Source organism: Myotis yumanensis, unplaced genomic scaffold (assembly GCF_028538775.1).
Source record: "Myotis yumanensis isolate MYYU_CA2020_CCGP unplaced genomic scaffold, mMyoYum1.0.hap1 SCAF_10, whole genome shotgun sequence".
NCBI lineage: Eukaryota > Metazoa > Chordata > Mammalia > Chiroptera > Vespertilionidae > Myotis > Myotis yumanensis.
This window is the reverse complement of record NW_027223761.1, coordinates 37633197-37654780: the sequence shown is the minus strand read 5'-3', so window position 1 is coordinate 37654780 and position 21584 is coordinate 37633197. Positions and strand designations below refer to the sequence as shown.

At 47.9% G+C, this 21584-nt stretch overlaps 1 protein-coding gene across 5 annotated transcripts in view; it reads right to left on the bottom strand.

Annotated features, from left to right (window-relative positions):
* The window catches only part of DENND2B (DENN domain containing 2B), a 172827-nt gene that overhangs the window by 55053 nt on the left and 96190 nt on the right, over positions 1-21584 (bottom strand). The window contains exon 1 of one of the 5 annotated variants that reach the window (XM_070425342.1): positions 12501-14352. The exons of the other annotated variants lie outside the window; for them this stretch is intronic. Within the exon in view, the coding sequence (XP_070281443.1) occupies positions 12501-12508 (8 nt within the window). The 5' untranslated portion in view covers positions 12509-14352. Of the gene's footprint in view, positions 1-12500; positions 14353-21584 lie in introns of those variants that run through there. 5 annotated transcript variants of the gene reach the window in all.

Below are 21584 nucleotides of genomic sequence, written 5' to 3'. Positions count from 1 at the left end.
ACTGAGCCACGCCGGCCGGCCAGCTGGCCGGCCGGGCTGGTGAGATATTCTTTACTTGTGCCAGCCCAGTGCCAAGTTAAGTGCTTGACATATCGCTGTGTGTGTAAGAGAAAGAGGGGACAGAAGAGGCAGCCTCTGGAAGCTTTCCCAGGCCAGTGTTCAGGGTCCTCAGGGAACACAGTGTTACAAGGAATCAACTTGCTGAGCATCAGTGTTCAACTGTGCCCATGGTAACAATGGTCGCAATAACCATGTAACCATCCAAACAACATTGGACATGCTCGAGCAGCTCCAGGGCAAGCCCCCAGGGAAAGGGCAGAAGATGTGTGGAAAGAGTGAAGACGGAAATATCTTAAAAGAACAGGATGAAACACATGTTCTCTTTCCCTGAATTCCTGATGTAAGGAGGGTGGACCCACTGCTCTGAAATTAGAACAGAGCCAACTTGGTAAGAAGGAAAAATGTGGATGATTCTGATGTTTGCTTGGACCAAGAAGAAATATGCTGTGAAGATGTAACCAAGCGAGGAACGAATCAAACCTGCTACCAGGCCATGACAGGGACTCTTGGCCACACTTCTGCAAGAGCAGGGCCTGGGAGTTAAGGCATCATGGGCAGGCACTGCTGAGAACCCCAGAGGGCCCATTAAGTTGGAAGAATAGATGACAAATATAGTCTCCTCACTGTCCTCCCTCCCACCTGCTCTCTATAGGCCCAATCTCTCAGGGCCAGGGAACAATCTAGAAAAGCAAGGGGGATGAGAGGTTGTTTTGTTAGTTCCCAGGCCCATCCATAGCCAAGCCCGGACAGAAACTGCATGTTTGGGAAAATGGAATTATTGAATTAGCATCTACCACCAATCACAAGTTGCTCAAAACCCCAGCTCTGACAAATTATAACTATCTGAAGAGGTACAAGCAGAGAAAAGAACATAACACGGTACCTCTAGAACTTTTCTACACACTCTGCATTGTGACAGAGAGACCCCAGTCCCAGACACCGAAGGTGCAGTGGGAAGAACACCCGATTTGGAGTTAGATAACTAAGTCCAACCCTGCCTCTACCAATTGCTGCTTAAGTGACATTGCATGAGTGATTTTCAAAGACTCAACTTTCTCACGATAAGAGCAACAATAATAAGGGACCTACCTTTGGCACACAGATGCTTAACAGTAAATGGTGTTTTTGTCCAGCTTATGCTCCTCTAAGTATTTGGGGGGGCAACCTCTCCATTCACAAGCTAGAGTCGTTTTTCAGACTTCCTGGCACTGCCATTCAATACATTTACTCTATGCTAGGCATGTGCAAGGTCCAAGATACAAAAATGGACAGACTCCTTCCTGCCCTGGAGGAGCTCATTGTAAAGGGGAAAGAGACAGGTCAAGGTCAAGTAAAAGGACGGCCTCATGGTGAGATATTCTTTACTTGCACCAGCCTAGTGCCAAGTTAAGTGCTTGAAGTAAGCAGCCTTAAACTATTTGTTACCCACAGCAATTGGACCTAAGGAAAAGCAAAGGTACATTTATTATGAGACATGCTGCTAGATCTTTTTTTAAAATATATTTTTATTGACTTCAGAGAGGAAGGGAAAGGGAGAGAGAGAAACATCAATGATGAGAGAGAATCACTGATTGGCTGCCTTCTGCATACCCCCTATTGGGGATCGAGTCTGCAATCCAGGCATGTGCCCTTGACCGGAATCGAACCTGGGACCCTGCAGTCCACAGGCTGATGCTCTATCCACTGAGCCAAATCGGCTAGACTAGATCTTTATATAATTACTAGAGGCCCAGTGCACAGATCATGCACCATGCACCTGTGGGGTCCCTCGGCGTGGCCTGTGGGGATTGGGCCAAAACCGGCAGTCCAACATCCCCCGAGGGATGTAGTAGTGTGCGAAGCGGCAGGTGGCTGGAGAGGAGCCCGAGCCCAGGCCAGGCACCGCACGCGGCTCCCACTCATCCTGGCCCCACTGCCCCTGCTGTCGCTGCTGGTAGGCCCGCTGCCACTCTGCTGCAGTCTCATGTGCCCATCCTAGGGCGATACCAGCACACCCATGACCGAGAAGCAACCAGTCAGTCCCGATGCAGGTCCTGATCCGGTTGGGTCTGGATGGGGGAGGGGCACACAGGGGGAGAGTCCACAGGAGAGGCTCGTGCTCGCCAACAGTGAGCGCAGTGTCTGATGCTGGTCAGTCATTCAGCTGAGTGGCGCTCTGGCTATGGGAGCACACTGATCACCAGGTGACAGCTCCTGCATTGTGCGTCTGCCCCCTGGTGGTCAGTGCGCATCGTGACTGGTCGAACGGTCAAATGGTCGGATGGTCGCTTAGGCTTTTATATCTATAGAAAATAATAGCTAAAGTTATAAGCACTTCAGATGTTTTGAATCATTCAATACTTGTCACAACCTTATGAAGTAGATTCTATTATTATTCACTCATTAGAGAGGAAACCAAAACACAGAGCAGTTAAACAGCTCGCCCAAGGTGCACACTAGAGTGCAGGGCAGGAAGTGGAGCCCAGGTGGCCTGCACCGGTGCCCCAGCCCTGAGCCAGGACCCTGTATGGCCTCCGGGCATCTTCTAACTCAGTCCTCACCAATCAGGAGGTTTAGGTTCAGAAAGAGTCAATGACTGGCTTAAGATCCCTCACCTAGTGAAGGAACGGAGCAGAAATGTGCACTCGGTTCTGCCTGACTCCCTGGTCCACTTACGCTCCTTGACATCGATGGGGTTCTTGTTAAAGATACAGAGTCCCAGGCCCCACCTGCACCTCCTGAATGGGAATCTGTGGGACGGGGCTTAGGAATCTGTATTTTCCAAAAGTGCGTTAGGTTGGTCTTATATGCCCATAAGTATAAAAACATGTCCTACAGCCCCTCTCTGAGGACTTGGAAAGGTAGGAAGGGTCACTACTGACCATCTTCACAAGAGTTTGCCCAGCTGTGAGCAAATGAAGATGAACACTCGCTCCCTCTTCCTACCCTTGTGCTTCTTCCACCCTCAGTGACAAAGGAGCAGGTCCATCGTTGGATCCAGTGGAAGCATTTTCACCGTCTCCTCTGAACAGCTACCTCAGTCTCCAGGTGTGCTCGGAGTTCTTGTTTCTCAAACCAGCTCTTCCTGCCACCCACCGCGTGTAGCTAACAGCTTTCCTCACTTTCTCCAGGGGAAAAAGTTTACTATACCCAAAGACATAAGCTGGTTGTTTGGGGGGAAAAAAATTCTCATTTGGCCTTTCATTTATGTGTAAAAATTTTGAATCAGTTGCCAAACTTTAAACATTGGATGTGTACTAATAAAATACTAATAAAAATTCAGATTTTTGGCTTCTTTTGAAAAATCAGAAAATCTGCCATTATTGTCTGCATTTTTAAACAGGGGTGGGCAAAAGTAGGCTTACAGTTGTCCGTATGGAAAAAGACATGCAGGTTATGATGATTACAGTAGGTTTATTAACTGCTACGTGTACTCACAACTGTAAACCTACTTTTGCCCACCCCTGTCTGGCCACAGTTGGCTAGACTTGAGAAATGGCCCATTTAGATGCAGCAAGCTCTCTCCACTTTACCACTGTCCCTCCCCACCCAACGCCTGCAGCTGGCCAGCCTTATGCAGCTCTGTACCTGACTCTCCCAGACAACAGGTGAGCACTGCGGCCCCAGCAGGGGAGGGCTGGGAGGTGCTGCGCTTTGGGCAGCCACACGAAGCTTCCTGGACAGCTGGGCCTGAGCAGCGCAGGGCAGAAGGGCCCATTCCAGTGCAGAACACCGCCTCTTGGCCACTTGAAGACCCACATCCCCCCCAACACACACACACACACACACAAAGTACGGCTGGAAGAAAGCGCCTCTGGAAGGCTCTCTGCTTGTGCTAAGGGTTTCATCTTAAAACACTCTCTCCAGCTTCCTGAGTGCTCCCTGCCCCCACAGTCCAATCCCATCACCCGGCCCTGATCCCCAAGGTCCAAGACGAGCGCCATCGGAGGTCAGTCTCTAAAGGGAGTGCCTTCTGAGGGGTGCCCAGCCTTTAAGAATGGACCTTCTCACCCTAGAGCAAAAAACCAGCGCCCTTCTTTAGGAGCCATTTCTAAGTGTCGATTTGGTATTTTGTCCTCCTAGAGCAGGGGTTCTCAAACTTTTTAAACAGGGGCCAGTTCACTGTCCCTCAGACCGATGGAGGGCCGGACTATAGTTTAAGAAAAAACTATGAACAAATTCCTATGCACACTGCACATATCTTATTTTGAAGTAAAAAAACAAAATGGGAACAAATACAATATTTGTATTTGCATGTGGCCCGAGGGCCGTAGTTTGAGGACCCCTGTCCTAGAGTCTCAGCAACCAGTATTGCCACTACAAGCTTCAGGGAGGGTTGTCATTAGAATGAGTTCCTTACACTTTATAAGTACTCAAACCAGAGCTCTCAGAGGTGTGAGAGCCCTGGCCAGTGTGGCTCAGTTGGTTGAGCATTGTCCAGTGCCTAGAAAGGTTGCTGTTCGATTCTCAGTCACCGCACATGCTCGGGTGTAGGCTCAATCCCCGGTAAAGGGGTGTGCAGGAGGCAGCCAATTAATGTTTTGCTCTCACATCAATGTTTCTCTCTTTCTCTCTCCCTTCCTCTCTCTCTAAAAAATCAATTTAAAAATATTAAATTAAAAAAGGGTGAGAGCTTGTCTGTCCCTTTCTCTCCTGCAGGTGTCCCTGGACTGGGTTAAGGTGGAAAGGGCTTTATTTACCTTTCATAGCTCTGCCTGAACTAACAGCTCCAGGCCTTGCTGTAGCCTGCACAGCCTCTCTGTTCTCTGGCATTCCTAAGAAGTTCAGCCATCCCACTCGTGTCCTGACACCCTGCCCCTCCCATCCCCACATGGCTGAGAAAGCTGTAGGGCTGTACTCGTTAGTTCTCCAATTTTTGAACAATCCTCTGTACTTAGCAGAAAGTTCTGCACAAAAAAGGTGCTTGCATAAATGTTAACTGATGCCAAGGAGTCCAAGGCAAGGATGACAAAGGCCCTAGAAATTCTAGCACTGGCCATATCCCCTCAGGTTCACACTTCTCTTCCCAAAGTTGGCTACTATAATAGTGATGAAAGAGTTTTCCAGCTGGAGCTGCCACCCTGTCTGTAGCAGGCCTTACCCCACCCACCTCCTCGGGCAATCCTGACCTTCATAAGTGTCCCTATTGTCTTCCAGGACCCTGCTGCAGTAACAGGTTCTCACCCAGTGCACCCAGGAGCAAAGCCTGTCTATTCATCTCATTCATGTTGGTTTCCTCCTCCCTCATCCCTCTTTTCCTCCCCCCTTTTCCTGACACACTTCTCACTGGTTTATCTGCCCACAACCTTGTCTTTGGCTCTGCTGTGCCTGAAAACAAGGACTCCAAGGGAAAGGGGAGAAAGTGGGCTTGAGGTTGGGTGGGTGGGCATCTAACACTTTAGAAAGGGAGCCAGGAAGGATTTTCTCAAGTCTGTCCCATAATCCCCCCCAAAATGCAAGGCCCCTTTTCTCCATCACTATTTCTACATACCTCGTACCCTGGATTTTTTCCATTCCAGCCCCTGGTTCTGGTTCTAGGTCCAGAAAGCCCTTCAAGCGAAAACGTTGAGGGGATTATGAGCCCTGTCAAGTGGAGAGGAACCAGGATCTGGTTTGTGGAGGCCAGAAGAATGGCTGGGTATTTTGACAGGTCCCTATGAGGGTGGGATCCTCCTCAACCAGCCACAGGAAAACATGATTTGGTTAATAATCAAAAAAAATTATAATAATCCAAAAAAATTTAAGCTCTCCATCTCTTCACTGTCCACTTATCACTCCCACATCCTCTTTCCCAACCCTCCTCCTCAAAGAGCCCTTTAAGTTTGGGTTGTCAACCTCGACCACGTTCAATCCTTTTTCCTGCCAGATGGTCCTTCTCCACTTCAGTATGGATTCTACAGAGGTTTGAAGCTGGTTTTAAACATTTCCTGAAAGCTTGAAATGGGGTGAGGGTTTGTTAGGCAAGTCCAGGCCAAAGAAAATCTGGTTGCTTCCAAGATGGTTTTAAAAACCGAGACACAGCTGTTTCTGCCAGCCTGGAAACCGCCTCTCACCAGCTCTGTAGGATGATGGAGCCCACTCTGCCGATGACTCGCCACCACGTGGAAAGGGAAAGCAGAACGAAGGCTAGCCCCACCAAGAGCCCTGCCCGGGGCTAACCACTTCTTTCACTTTGGCAAGAAGAACCTAGCGGGTCCCGTATTCACGATGATGATTCAAAGACCACGGACCTGTTTCACACCAGCACCTTCCCTCCGGCCAGCCACAGCAGACCAGCCGCCGCCACCGTTTGCTGCACAAACTAGGAATGTCACGCCTCCAAGCTTCTCTGTTCAGCCCATTCCTTCTATCTTGATGTCCTCCATCTTCATTCTTTCTTAAATATCCAGTTCAAATGTCAACTACTTCCCGAAGCCTTTTCCTGATCCGAAGTTCACTTCATTCTCACCCCTCCCATGCTCTCTGGTCTAGTTGAACTCAACCTAACTGATGGCAAAATGTCTCTACTGCTCTAGAAAAATATGCCACCCCCACACCAACTTTCTCAGAAGAAGACTAGGAAATTGTAAGGATAAAGGGACTGGGTAAGTCTCGATACTCCATTTTCCTATCTGTAGCACAGGAAGAATATCCCATCTCTACAATGAGGACATGAAGATTAATGTAGCACCATCTATAAAAAATAGAGGACACTCAGAATCGAGAGGGAATACATTTGAAGTCTCTGGGCCAAGGGTTTAGCTTTCCCCCAACTCTCAGCCTTAAGACCACTTCCCTTGTCCTCACTCGTTTAGCTGACGTTGCTTCCTACTTCACTGAGAAAACAGAAACCATCAGAACAGACCCTCAATAAGCTACTACGTACATCAATCACCTTTACCCACCACCAGCTTCAGTGCAGATCTTCTCGCTTCTCTGCTCAAAAACCCTATATGGCTCCCAATCATGCAAAGTAAAAGCCAAAATCTTTACGATGACTTACAAGGTCCTTCATCATCAGGGCCCCCCGGATATCTCTGACCTCATTTCAACTACTTTCCTTCTTGCTCTTTCCACACCAGCCACATTATCTCATTATTTCCTCACACACATCACACACATTCCTGCCTCAGGGCCTTCGCACCTGCTGTGCCCTGTAGTTAGACCATTCTCCCTTGAGAGAACCTGCACTCATCTCCCAGGACTTTGATCAACTATCATCTTCTTAGTGAGGCCTTCTCTGACCACACTATAAGAAAATTAGTATTAAAATACGATTAAAAAGCCTTCCTCCACCACACTACCCCTCATCCCATTCCCCCTTTTCTGTTTCATTTTTTATTTTTCTTCTTTGCATTTATCACCATCTAACATACTACTTTTATTTTCCACTTGTTATCTAGAATAATAAAAGGGTAATGTACTAATTAGAGCAGACGTCCTTCCAGTCCTTCCAGACGAAGCCAGAGCTGGAGGGAAGCTGCCCAGTCCCGGGTGCCTGCAGGTGGCCGGAGGAGGAAAGCCTGGGTCCTGGGTGCCAGAGGGAAACTGGTGCCGGCAGCCAGGGGAAGGAAGGCCTACTCTTGCACGAATTTTCATGCATCGGGCCTCTAGTGTTTATATAAGCTCCATGAGGCTAGAGATTTTTGTGTTTGTCCACGGCTGTATCCTCAGTGCCCAATAAATATTTTTTCAAATGAAAAAGCATTTGCCACCAGCTCAGAGTGGTCCTCCCTGGACAGGAAGAGCAGCTTCAGGCTCCATATCCAGGCCCCTCTTCCAACCCCACCAGCCTTCCCAGTGCAGTCTGACTTACCTGTAGCAATCAACCCCGCTCAGAAAACTCAAAGGGGGGCCATGCCCTATGAGCACCCAAAAGATCAAGGGCAGGGATGGTTTCAGCCCAAGAACTCAACTGAGATTGCTCTCTGCAAAGACGAACATCATTTCCCTCCTGGGAAAGCAAAGGTCCTTTCCCTGGGGCTTAATGAATTACAGGGCCTCCCTTCCCTGACCTCCACTGTTTGGGAGACTGCTGGCAGCAGGAGCATTGCACAATCTGCCTGGGAGCTCTCTATGCTCATCAAAGGGGGGCACAGGTTAAGGACAGCTGGGAAATGCTGTCAGCGAAGTAGAGAGAGAGACAGACAGGTGTGGGCATTTACTAGCAGGGCTTTCATTTGTTTACTTATTCGAATGCTTTGTGGGCATCTTCCCCGTGCCACTGGGCTATATACTCCAGACCTTGCCTTTGAGCAGCTCCCCATCCTTGACTGAGAAAAAAAAAAAAAACAGAAAAAAATGATTCTGGTACAAAGTAACAGGGGCAGAGATAGTCGTATGAACACAGAGCTCTGGGAGCAATGAAAAGACACCCGGTTAGGTGGGCAGGAGGGAGGTGGGGGATGGCTCCTGGAGGAGCAGGCTGAGTCTCGCAGGACTTGTGGAAGATAAAGGAGGCAGAAGAACACTGCAAGCAGGAGAAAAACCATCAGCAAAAGTCAAGGAAACCTTGAAGCAAGCTGAGATTTTTTGAATAAGACACAAAAAAAGTGATCACCATCAGAGAAAACATTGATAAATTAGACCACATTAAATAAGAACTCTGTTCATTTAAAGATGCCATTTAGAGGTGAAAAAGGAACTGGCATAGTAGGTATACAGGCTGTAGGACTCAGGGAACATTACATACACAGAGCAAGGTTATTAGGAAGAAGTGGCATAACCCTCAAACTATAGAGGCTGGCTCAGATCATTCGAGCTGAATTTCCCTTTGGGGAAAAGCCCTTCGTTCCTCAATTTTGGAAGGAAGAAGAAGAAAGTGCATGTATACCCCAGGCTCTTTTGGTTCTATCCATGTATTTATTTCATTGAATCTAGCTGTCACCATCTCTATTTTATGGATGAAGAAACTGAGCCTCAGGTTGAGTGACTTGCCCAGGGTTTCATTGTAAGCGGCAGGCCTCAGAGTCTGGAGAGGTGGGTGTTGACCTCTTTAACGGACACGAGAGGACATCAGTCCTTCATTCTCTTTCATATCTTGTGGCAAGAAGCCATTCCCCATCCCAAGTAAATCCCTGCAGCCCAGCTCTGTCTGATGAAGTCAGAAAAGAATACTGGCAGAGGTCCCATGCTTTGTCCCCAAATCCTTGGTGTTCAAACCCCATTTTTCTTTCTTTTTAAAAATATTTTATTGATTTTTAGAGAGCGAAAAGGAGAAGGATAGACAGAAACATCGATGAGAGAGGAACTTATCTATCGGCTGCCTCCTGCACGCACCCCTACTGGGGATCAAGCCTGCAACCCAGGCATGTGCCCTGATCAGGAATCAAACCAGGGACCGCTTGGTTCCTGGGTCAACACTCAACTGCTGAACCACACTGGCCAGGAAACCCCATTTTTCTTTAAGCCATCTATCACAGGGCCCTGAATCAACACAAAATAAATACAAGAGATGTTTCTCTCTCGTGTTTCTTCAGGTCTTTCTTTACATCACCCTTCCCTGCCTAGGGACAGAGCACTCCCAGACATAGACCCAGGTCAAAGCCAGGCCCTCCTGGACAATGCAGTCCAGCTGAGACTGCAGAGGCAGGGCGTCTGTCCATCCGTCTGTCCAGTCTCTTTAAGGATCGTGAGGGGGACACAATTTGCCTTTTTTCCTCCTTTAAACACAAGTGCTACTGGCAATCTCAGGCTTGTGGTTCTCCAGCTGGGTGCTGAGGGCCCCGAAGCGCTGCAGGGACTCACGGGGCGTTTGACATTTTTTAGGGAAACAGGGCAATACTCAACCCCCTCAGCTCCCCCTGTCAGACCCCCCTGAGCTCCCAGTTTGAACATCAGACTGCACTGTATGCTCTTCAACTGTGCCATTTCCTTGTGAAGCTGGGTTTTTCGGCAGCTGCTGTGAGAAAAAAGCAAGGACCATGTGGAAAGCAACGTGGACGAGGAAGTGAGGATGGCAACGTTCAGTCTGATTCCAAGACGTGAGATGCTGTGCAGCGCCCAGGACATCCCATTAGTCAGTAATTGTGGTCATTTCAGAAGGAAATAATATTTCTCCTTTGACTTTGTGTATAATTTTTTCAATTGGCTGCTCCATTGTTAGGATACAAATACTTACTACATTATATGAAACTCGGGTTTTCTTTTGCCCATTGGCACTATGAAAAAATTATTGAAAGTCTGAGAAGTTTGGGAACCTTGAAGCAGGTGTGTTTAAGTCTGCATCCAGGAGCCAAGGAGTTCCCAGGGCAGGTCCAACCCCACCCCAGAAGCAGGTGGGCAGGGCAGCAAGCCTCAGAACTCTGAGGGCACACTCAGGCTTCCAACCGCGCTGACAACAGCTGCCCCTCCGCCTGAGCAGAGGGGTACACACCAGCTCGCTCCACACAGAGGCTGTGCTCATCTGCTTCAGCTTCACCCCAAGCTCCAGGCTCTCCTCTGAACTCCCTCCCAGAAAGTTTTACACAGCATTTGCAACGTATTTTGTATTATAAGTAATCCAGAGATGATTTAAAGAATACGGGAAGATGTGTGTAGGTTACATGCAAATACTATGCCATTTTATATAAGAGACTTGAGCATCCATGGATTTTGGTTTGTGTAGGGGGTCCTGGGACTAGTCCCCTGTGGATACTAAGGGACAACTGTATACACTGTGGATACAATGGACAAAGCGACGGTTATCGTTCTGGGTAGGGCAGAGCGGGATGGCATGAGATTTCACCATGCTACTCAGAACAGCGCACATTTTAAAATTTATGAATTGTTTATCTCTGGAATTTTTATTTTTGGACCACAGTTGACCACAGGTAACGGAAACCACAGAAAGTGAAATCGTGGATAAGGGGCGACTACTGTACACCATAGACCAGATGTTATCCTCTTCAAAGTAGTCCTTAGAGGCCTGCACTTTTATTCCAATACAATCTCAAAGCATTTCTGAAATTCCTGTTTGCAAATTGCCCTCCAAGACCTTGAAACATTCTTTGAGTTTCTCTGAAGGAAAGTCTGCATCCTTCAAGGGTGCTAACTCATTCAGAGCCATATGACAAAACTGGTGCAAACTAGAGAAATCTGTCTTAGGTCAGAAAAGGTGGTAATGTCGAGTATCCTGCAGAGCCTGCGTGTCAAAGGGGAGGCACGCTGAGACTGTCCGAACCTCCTGCCTAGAGCACAGCAATTGTTATTTACTCGGAGGTCACAGGGCCCTGTGAGTATCTAATAAACCCCAGGAACCTCCGCAGAAAATTTATATGCCCATAAATTTCTATCTACCATTTTAGGGGGTTCACAAGCTCTCAAAGTCCCTCCAGAGACTCATTTTAAGAATCCTTGTTCTAACAAAAAAGAAAGTAGGCAAAAAGGACGTGAGAGGAGGCACCAAAATATTTTCTGTCTGTTGTTGAAACCGGAAGGAAGGAAGGAAGGAAGGAAGGAAGGAAGGAAGGAAGGAAGGAAGGAAGGAAGGAAGGATCCTTGTTCGAACCCATTTTATTGGCCCCATATGCATAGATAATTCTGTATGGAGGTCTACGGAGCCAGCAGATACGCCAATGCTGGGCACCGAGAGAGGTTCATTTGCAGCAAGGCACCCTGCTTCTCTGAGACCTTGCAGCACTGTTTCAAACTCGGAAGCTGGCAATTTACAGACTACACATCACGGACCTTCAGGGGTGTTAGAAATAGTTACATCCCAAAATACTAGACTCACAAATGCCAAGGATCCTGAGATTCAAATCTGACATTTTATTTTATATATTGGTATATACATACATATATGTACATGTGTATGTGTGTATGTATATATATATATGTGTATGTATATATGTGTATGTATGTATATATATATATATATACACATACATATATATTTTTTTATTGGTTTCAGAGAGAAAGGGAGAGGGAGAGAGAGAAACATCAATGATGAGAGAGAATCATTGATCAGCTGCCTCCTGCACACCCCACCCTGGGGATGGAGCCCGCAACCCTGGGCATATGCTCTGACTGGGAATCGAACCATGACCTCCTGGTTCATAGGTCAACACTCAACCACTGAGCCACACCGGATTGGCTCAAATGTGACATTTTCTAATGTGGTTTGTAAACTATTGGTAGAGACAATTCCCAAAGAAAGGTCAAATCTACCTCCAGTAACCACATTTGTTTAGCTGTGGAGATACAGATATGAAGAGCAAGCTATGGTCATTGCATGCATTTGCTCCCCTTACCCTAAGTCTCCAGTCTCCCTGTGGAAAGAGCAGGCCTTCTCCCTTCTCCCGGGCCAGGCAGTATGCTCCCCGAGCAGCTCCCAACATACTAAAAGCCACCCAAGTCACACCTGACTCATGCCACTGCTCTTTGTAATGAGCTATGACATGTATCTAAGCCCTTGTATATTTTTGTATTTGTAGCCTACAATTAGGCATTTTTGAGGGATGTAGCTGACTAGTGGTTCGGTTCAGGGACCTGTAATTACTCACACAGGCATCAGGGCCAAGCCAGGCAACCATCAAGCTGGAGGCGCTGAGCTCGGACTTCATGGAGGAAGCCACTCGGCTCTAAGGAGGTCCAGAGAATACTCGTCAGCAACGGGCCTCACACTCCTCTCCCTCCCCTTCACCCATTCCTCATCCACTGCCTGGCTCAGCACAACTCCCTCAAGCCCAAATGCTGGCACATCTGTGGGCCCAACGCCCATAAAAATGGGCTACTTTGCTGGACACAGTCTCCCTCAGCAAGGCAATAGCAATCAATGTAAAGCAACTTCTAGAACTCCCCACAGACTTCTCACCTGAGGAACAGTGGGTCCCACCCACCAGCCCACGGAATCCTGCAGTCCACTGCTGTGCAGCTGAGCTGGGGGACACGGCTCACTTCTGAGCCACTTTGCCACCAGATGCAGTGGCCTCCCTGATCCCAAAGGCCCAACAGAGTAATTCTCCCCCATGCAAATTCCTACCACCCTGCTTTCCCATTAAGTCCCTGGCTAGGAGGGAAGAGCCCTAACAATCCATCCCCAGTGACATTTCACATGTACATCTGGCTCCAATAAAAACTGGTTTCTCTGCCCAGCTGGTGTGGCTTAGTAGTTGAGCATTGACCTATAAACCAGGAAGTCATGGTTCGATTCCCGGTCATACCACATGCCCGGGTTGCCTTTTTTTTTTTTTTTTTTTTAACTGGTTTCTCTAATGGCAGCTCAAATCCTGATTCTAAATATAATAAAAGATACAGCCACTAGCCAGCCCAGTGTGGCTGAGAAATACAGTTGCAGCTCACACTCAGTGCAGCAAAGTCAAAAAGTATAATCCCAATATCTAAAATATCTAATGTAAGATTCCCTGCTTCGCTAATGCTGACTCCAAAGTACTGTAGAGTACTTTATCCTTTTCAAAAACACTTTCACATGTTATCTCATTTGAGTCTACCAAACAAGTCCCAGGAGGTTAAGTGAAATAGGTGTTTTCTTCATTTTACAAAGGAGACTGAGGCCCAGGGAGATATTCTTGCCCCAAGATCACTCACCTACTACATGCAGAACCAGGTCTAGAACTACTTGGTTGCTGTGTGACCTCAGTTGTTCACATGGCAACAATTAATAGTAACTACTTCATAGAGCTTATTGTAAGGATAAATGGGCTAATATACAAGAAGTACTTGCAATAGTGTCTGGTCCACAGTGAGGACTACATTATTATTGTTGATGTTATCTATATATATAAAAGCCCAATATGCAAAGCATCCCCTCGGGAGTTTGACCAAACGGGAGTTTGATTGCTTGCTATGACATGTGCTGACCACCAGGGGGCAGCACGGAATGAAGGGAGGCCCCAGCCAGCATCAGGCAGCCGCTAGCCACTAGGGACCCTACCCATGCACGAATTTCGTGCACTGGGCCTCTGGTTGTTAATAAGACTATTACTACCACCACCACCCAGAACCCCTAATTCCAAATCTAGAGCTCTTTCCTCTTTATCCTGCTGCAGTTTTCAAAGATTCCCCAGGAAGTCGTTTCATGTAACCTTGAGAAAACCCAGACCTAATCCCAGTAATGTGTCTAAGGAACCCAGAACTCACTGAGCTCTCTATCTTAGCACTCCACAAACGTCTTCATACTCCTGTGCATTCGCACAGACATACATACATGCACCACCTTTGCTGAAGATCTGACTCTAGTCTCCTGGCCTCTGGCATCACTCATGCTATGTTGGCCACCATGCTATGGATTCCCCTGCCTGTAGCACCCAACTTTCACTTATATCCAACTCTTCATTCACTCAGTTCCTTCCTTCAACAGTCATTTCATGAGCACCTACTGTTTACCAAGTGCTGTACTGGGTACTGGGAGATATGTTCCTTGCCCTTCAAAAGACCACATGAGAAGTGCATAAAGAATGGGGTGTATGGCCGGTTGGCGAGGCTTAGTGGTTGAGCATTGACCTATGAACCAGGAGGTCACAGTTTGATTCCTGGCCAGGACACATGCCTGGGTTTCGGGCTTGATCCCCAGTGTGGGGTGTGCAGGAGGCAGCCAATCAATGATTCTCTCTCACCATTGATGTTTTTTTCTCTCTCTCTCCCTTCATTTCTGAAATCAATAAAAATCAATGAAAATATATTTAATAGAATGGGGTGCACAGAAAGTGACAGCACAATGGTACAAGGAAACAACTGTCAGAGGGCAGCACAATAGGTTCCAGAGAAGGCAACGCTGACCTGAGTTATACAAAGTGACCAGAGTTTTCTAGGCAGAGGGAGAGAAGGGCATCTGGAGCTAAGGGAGCAGCATTTACACAGCGACACAGGGCAGCATCATGCAGAGTATGATAATCTCATCCTGGCAGCATGGAGGGACTGTGTGGCTGTGTGTGTTTGTTTCAGAGAGTCAGAGAGATACCGAACAGAGAGACAAAGAGAAGAGAGAAAAATTAGATGTAAGAGAGTGAGCCCACATGGCCTAGGGTAGCAGCCTGCTGAGACAGCAAACATCACGTCTGCCTTTCCATGGGCTGAGGGGTAAGCTTGACTCCCTGGCTATGCTTACAGTGTACCAATTTTAAATGTGAAATCCTTTAACAATTGTTTTCTCTCTCTTTGTGTCTTCCCCTCCTTCTAAGTAAAAGCTGTTTATCCCTGCTCCCATTTCTGCCCTGCTCTGAGCCCCGAGTTTCAGTGCCAATGCTTTAACACAAATCCAGCTTCACGTCCTGAGTGAAATATAATTTCATAGGAATGTAATTCTGGAATGATCTCATTGAAAAAGCACATCCAGCAAAGGCCATGAGCAAGCTTCGGGCCTGCCCATTCACACCCAGAGCCAAGGAGATGCAGACCCCTTTCCCTTAAATGGAGAATGTGCCTGCGGCCCACGGCAAAGCTGCCCACAGATGTTGTCCTGCCCACAGCCAGCCTGCCTGCTTGCAGCCTGGGGCCTAGCCCAGAGCAGCGACCACCACAAACCACTCTGCACCATACAAGGATAGACTCAAGAGAGCATCTGAGCAAACAGGCTTTACCTCATAGATATTCCCTGTGTCGCTAGGAGGGCTCTGGCTCCAGGCCACGAAACACCAGCTGAAACTATTAACACTCCCCGGTCACCACCCCATCAGACGGAAGAATGTCCAGAAGCCAGGCTGCTAAGGATCCTCGCCAGAACTACCTGCCTTCCCTAACACTCTGAAACTCAGTTGCTATCCAACCCTATTGTGAGAGGCAGAAAGTAGGGTGTTTGATTCTGAAACTAGCGGTCAAAGCCAGCTCTAGCCCAGCCCAGCGGAGCTGAGACCAAGTGGGACTGGGGAAGAGATAATAGACTCTGACGGACTTTCAAAAATCCTAGCTGAAAAATCACCAAGTTGTAAGCTTTAGACAAAACATTCTCACTCTGAATTTGTACTCCACCCCCAGTGAATCCTCATAAAATGGAAAGAAGGAGAAGGAGGAAGAAAAGGAGGAGGAGGAGGAGGAGGAGCAGAAGGAAGAGGAGGAGAAGGAGGAGGAGGAGGAGGAGGAGGAGGAGGAGGAGGAGAACCAATAACTTGCAGGGACTAAAGAAACTCTCTGTGCTATCCTTGCAACGTTTCTGTAAGTCCAAAACTGTTTTAAAATCAAAAGTTTTCTAAAAATAATAGCTTGGCTATAGAGGATTATTTCCTCTATAAGGAATAATGGGAAAAGAGTGGTCTTGGGTATAAATTTCCACTCTGCCTCTACGAACTCGGAAGCTGTGGAGGAGTTACCTGACCTTTCTAATGCTTCAGCTTCCTCATCTATAAAATGGAGATGACAGTTCCAACCACAAAATGTTGTTGTGCAGATTAAGTAAGATACTGCATGCAGAGGACTTACCACTGCCAAAGCACTTTCTCCCGGGCAGTAGCAGGTTCTCAGCTCGCTCAGCCTTTACCTTGGGTTCCTGGCAACTGCAGTTGGAGGCCCTACCTCCCCTCCGCAGCCCTGCCTGTCTTTGTGATTTACAACCTCTTTCACATACGACATTATACTTTAAGCCCATAGTAATCACCCAAAAGGGCTGAAGGCAGCCTCGCAGCAAGTTCCGACAAGTGAAAGCACACCCTCATTGACAGAAACATGTTCTGCTCCTTCCTGCTTTCCCTTCCTCCAACAGCATCCAATGTCACAGCCATGAGCTGAATTATTTTCCTGAGGTTGGCAGGGGTCAACCAAAGGGAAAGCCAGAGGCGGACAGAGCTGGGCGTCCAGTATGATTAGCTGTCCACAGTGCAGGGTGGGCAGGGGGACTATGCTCTCACAGCTCCCACAAAAGGCTCTTCACCCTCAGCAGCACTACTACCACCCACCACCACCACCCGCACTGCTTCCTGCACCCACCTTGGCCCCACTTGCATCTGGGCTGAAAAAAATGCAAATCCACCAAGTCAATGGGCACAATAAGTTCCCCAAAACCAAGACAAGCCCCAAGGCTGGGCATGAGATTTCTGTTGCTAGCAGAAATCCTCAACCCTCGGAGCCAGACACCCAAGCCTCAGCCACCCTGACTCCTGGCTCCATGATGTGCTGTCCATCTCTCCTCTGGGAAGACTGAGGTGAGGGGAGAGAGGGCAGGTGAGCGCACAGAGGCCCCATCCTGGTCTCAGAGGCCAAGGAAAGAATCAGGCGAAGAAAGGAACAGTTCTGATGTCACATAATCTCTTTGAAAATCACTCACAAAGATATCAGATCCTTAAAACACTCTCCTAAACCAAAGGAGAGGTCCAATCTCACCCTGAAAACTCAGTGTCCAAATAAGGGATCCGTCAGTGCTACAAGCCAGCCCTTTCCAACTTTGAAAGCCCTGCGAGAGAAGCTGTTCCCAGGCTTAGGATTCCACTAACAGGTTGTAACCCCTCAAAGCACTAATGGCCACATTCTAGTGGCTAATTTCTCTGACCTTCCAGATGGCTGGAGTGGGGACACACCCCAGCTGAGGCCCAAGGACATTAGTTCCTGGCAGGGAGTATGCGAATGCTCAGCAGCCCAGCCATGCCAGATAACAGCTCCAGCTTCAAGGACAAGTTTTGGGAAGCAGAGGCCAGGAAGAAGATGTCCTTGGAGCCATTTCTTATTTAACCACCTAAGAGCCAAACATAGCCAAATATGAAGGAACTAACTCTACTGTCTTTTAGGCAGCACTTTCCAGCTCATCACCTTGTATCTAGTTTACTACAGTGATCTGATTATATGCAGCAGTTTATCAATGCCAGCCCATATGAGGCACTAAATAAATGTGAAGTGTTACTGTCATCATCATTAGTCCCCTTCATTCTTCCATCCCCAGTCTTCCCCGCTCAGAAATGATAGACTTAGCATCTGCATCATGTCATTCCTCAGGGATCCTTAACTGCCAATCACACCAGATCCAAATTCCTCCAGAACCTTGTCAAAAGCTACCAACCAATCTCGATTCCCTCTTCTTCCTCCTTTCAAACACCCTTCACCCTCCGCCATACCCTTCATTCTCCTCCTCACAAAGACACACACACAAATGCACTTCTCTCTCCAGACAGGATATCACCTGCTCTAAAAGTGTCCATTACTGCCTTCATGTTTTTGTGTTCAAACATTTCCAGCCTAGAGTACTCTCTGCTTATCCAAATCCTATCTGTGCTCCAAGGCCTCGTCCAAGGTCCCTCTTAAACATGGGCTGGGAAAGCGTCCCATCCCCAAACAATGACCAAGCACTTCCTCCATGCTAGGCACTAGGCCAGACACTGAGGCCACAGTAAGGGAAACAATACAGTCCCCCGTCTCCTGACTGGTGGGAGGGGCTTCACCATGAACCTCTCTGCTCACCTGAATCACAGGTAGGGGAGTCAACCATCAGATCTCATAGGCAGCTTGGTGTGATACTCGGGGGGACTGAGGGGAGTATGGGAGATAAAGTCCAGTTGATGAGGTCTTCTTGCCTCTCCTTCAACCTTTCCAAGAAGCCATCCAGGCCTGGTGGTTTAGAGCCTATAGTTACAAGAACCATCATTACTCTGACCAACTTGGGTAGCACTGCCTCCTGCCCAGCTTTTATTAGCTTCACAACTATGCTAGGTCCAATCCCATTCAATAATAGCCCTGGTCAACTCCTCCTCCTAAGGACCAAGCCCAATGCCTCACACTCCTGCCTAAGCCAGAGAACAAAGGGAAAATGACCAGTGCTTTGCTCAGGAGTAGCCACCATGACTACACAGATGATGGAGGTCACATGGGAGGCGACTACCTTAGGTCTCTCCAGGGTAACTGCAATTCTCAGACCCTAACAGTAACTCCACTCCTCTCTGTCCTGCTCAAGAAAGGCTATCAGAACATGAGTCAGGGTGCTATTATTATAGGGATAATATTGCATACCTCCTACATTATACAAATAGGTAACCCATTCACTTGTGCCTTGATCCTCTAACTCTCAGTTAAACGTAGCAACTGACACAACATGATATATCATATCAATGCAGTTCCTCTCCCCACCCCTCTAACTCAGACACAGAAGAGGTTTCCCAGATGTAATCTCAGATACCTGTTAGAACCAGAGAGGAAGGGAGAACACCTCATCTGTCCCTATGTATAGTCCAGCAATGGAGACTCACAGTCTTCCCCATCACCCATCCTCATCACACTCTATCTGAATAAGCTCATCTCACATGAGATGCAACTACTGCTTCTTAGAGCACGAACTATTCAGCCCCCTGAACAGTCTCAGTCCGTGCTAGGGAGGCTCACAGTGTTCAGGAGCTAACTCAAACCACCAGTCACACGTTCAGACTTCAGGGGCCTTTCTAGGTCAGGATCGCCAGAAAGGCCATAGCTGCTGCTGACCGGTGGACACTATCTGTAAGCACAGCAAGGGATCCATAAGCAAAGCCTTGAAGAAAGGGCAGGACAGAAGCGAAGAAGCTGCCATCAGCCCTCAGATCCCCAGCACCAGCTTGGAGGAGTGTCTATCTGAGCAAAGCTTTGCGTCCAACTGAAACAAGCAGCTGTCTTTGACACCTGTGGCATCCAGACAGCATCATCTCCTACTCGGCTGCCCAGGCTCCCCCACTCAGCTGCCCCCACCAGGAGGCCTATGGCCAAAGGCTGGAGGGAGCACACCAAGTGTCCTCAGAGATTAGCTACACATTTCCAGTCCCCTTTCCACCTCAGTCCCCTCCTCCCACCCCCCGACAACTCAAGTTTTCAGTCTCTGCGTGTCTATGTGCCTGTGTGTCTGCGTTTTATTTACACTACCCATGTCTGTTGCTAGCAACAGAAACAGTACTTTAAGGCAGAAAAGGCAAGTCGGCCAACTGGCTTGCTGCTCCTCATCCTGCTTCCAGCTCAGGGAAGAGGCTGATAAAGGATGAGTCGAGTTCCAGTGTCTCATGGGTGCCTACAGCTCCATGTGGTAGGGGGACAGGCATGGTCACAGCCCAGCTGAGGGCCCCAGCCACCAGCCCGCCCTCTTCTTCCCTGGAAGCCACACCCTGTACTCCTCATTCCCTCACCTGCCCAGGTGCTGACTACTGTTGGAAGGCAGAGCTTCAAATGCCGGATTTAAGGAAATCTGCCCTCCTCCCTTGTTCACTAGGAGACTGTACAGATCAGCAGGCATTGCCTCCCAGACCCAGACTGTGGAGAACCAGCCCAAGGCTAAGTGTTACTTGTATGTCCTTTCCCATCTTCAGCTATTCTGCCACTGATAATCTTCCAAGTTCTAGTATTTAGCTCCTCAATAAATGGTTAGTAATTACCAATCACGGCTTTGTTTTGAGCAGCAAGAGAAAACCATGCATTCAAGGAGCTCACAGATTAATTTAGGAAAACGAGACACAATAGGAAATAATTCAAGTGTGAGATGCAGACCAAAAGTATCTAAAGTACAATGGGTAGGAGTGGAGGGGCTGGAGTAGCTCGGATAGGATGTCTGTGGGAGAGGAAATGTGAGCCAGGCCTTCAAGACAAACAGTAGTTGGACAGAATGAGACAGGAGCCTGTTTGAGATGAAGAGTTAGATTGTGACTCAAGGTCCCAGGGCAGGAAGAACGGCGAATATCATGCCTGTAGTGTTGTCCCTTATCCAATTGAGGCTCAGCCCTGGGAGGTAAGGAGGAAAGAGACCTCAGAGTCGCCACGCTCTCCAATCCCTCTGCTCCTACCTCTGCCAAGAGCGTTCTCAGCGTTTCCTTTTCCCATACTACTCTGAAAGCTCTTCCCTACAGTGCATAGGATGTAGGCAGCCTAACTCCCTGAACCCAAAAACATCCTGATGGAACCCTTAGTACTCAAAGTTCCTGCTCCCACAGTAGGACCAGCTTCATGCTCTCCAATTGCAATGTGGGTCAGGAGCTCGGTCTATTCTTCTGCTGGTCTAGGTCAAGCTAAGTCTGTTTCTTCATTACACTAGGGCAGGAGAAGGGTATGAAAGAGCAGGAGAAGGGTATGAAATTATAAGTACAGTCTCTGGTAAGCCAGGTCAACAGTCTCTCCTCCTTCCGTTCACACATATAGTCATGCATGCACTCAACTAAAACATACCAAACACCAACGTGTGCTAACTAATATGCTTAGTGCTGCCTGGAACACCAAAATGCATCAGGTATAGGTCCATCCTCAAAGAGCTTACATTCTAGTAAGATGGACACAATAGACACATAAATATAACAAGTACCAGGAAGACTATTCTGAGTGTCATTTTGAGGGCTGAAATGTCGTGGACTTCTTCCAACTGAAGAAGCAGGAAGGTTTCCTTGAGAGGGGTGCCCTTGCTCTGGGCCTGGCAGCTCAAATGGCAAAAGGATGAAGGGGCCACTCGGGTAGACAGAGCTACAAGAGCAGAGTCTTGGAGACAGAAAAGTAGAAGACACATGAACAGCAAGATGTTAAGTCTGGTGGGAGTTTAACTGGAAGTATACCAGGGACAAGGGAGAGTTGGAAAGACAGAGATATGTCAGATCTTAGAGCCAAATTAAGGGTCTTCTATTTTCTCTGGGAAATCATCGAAATTTTCTGAGGAAGGCATGATGGGTCCAGAACTATTATGCTTCTGAAAGATGAAGCAGTACTCAGAAACCTAG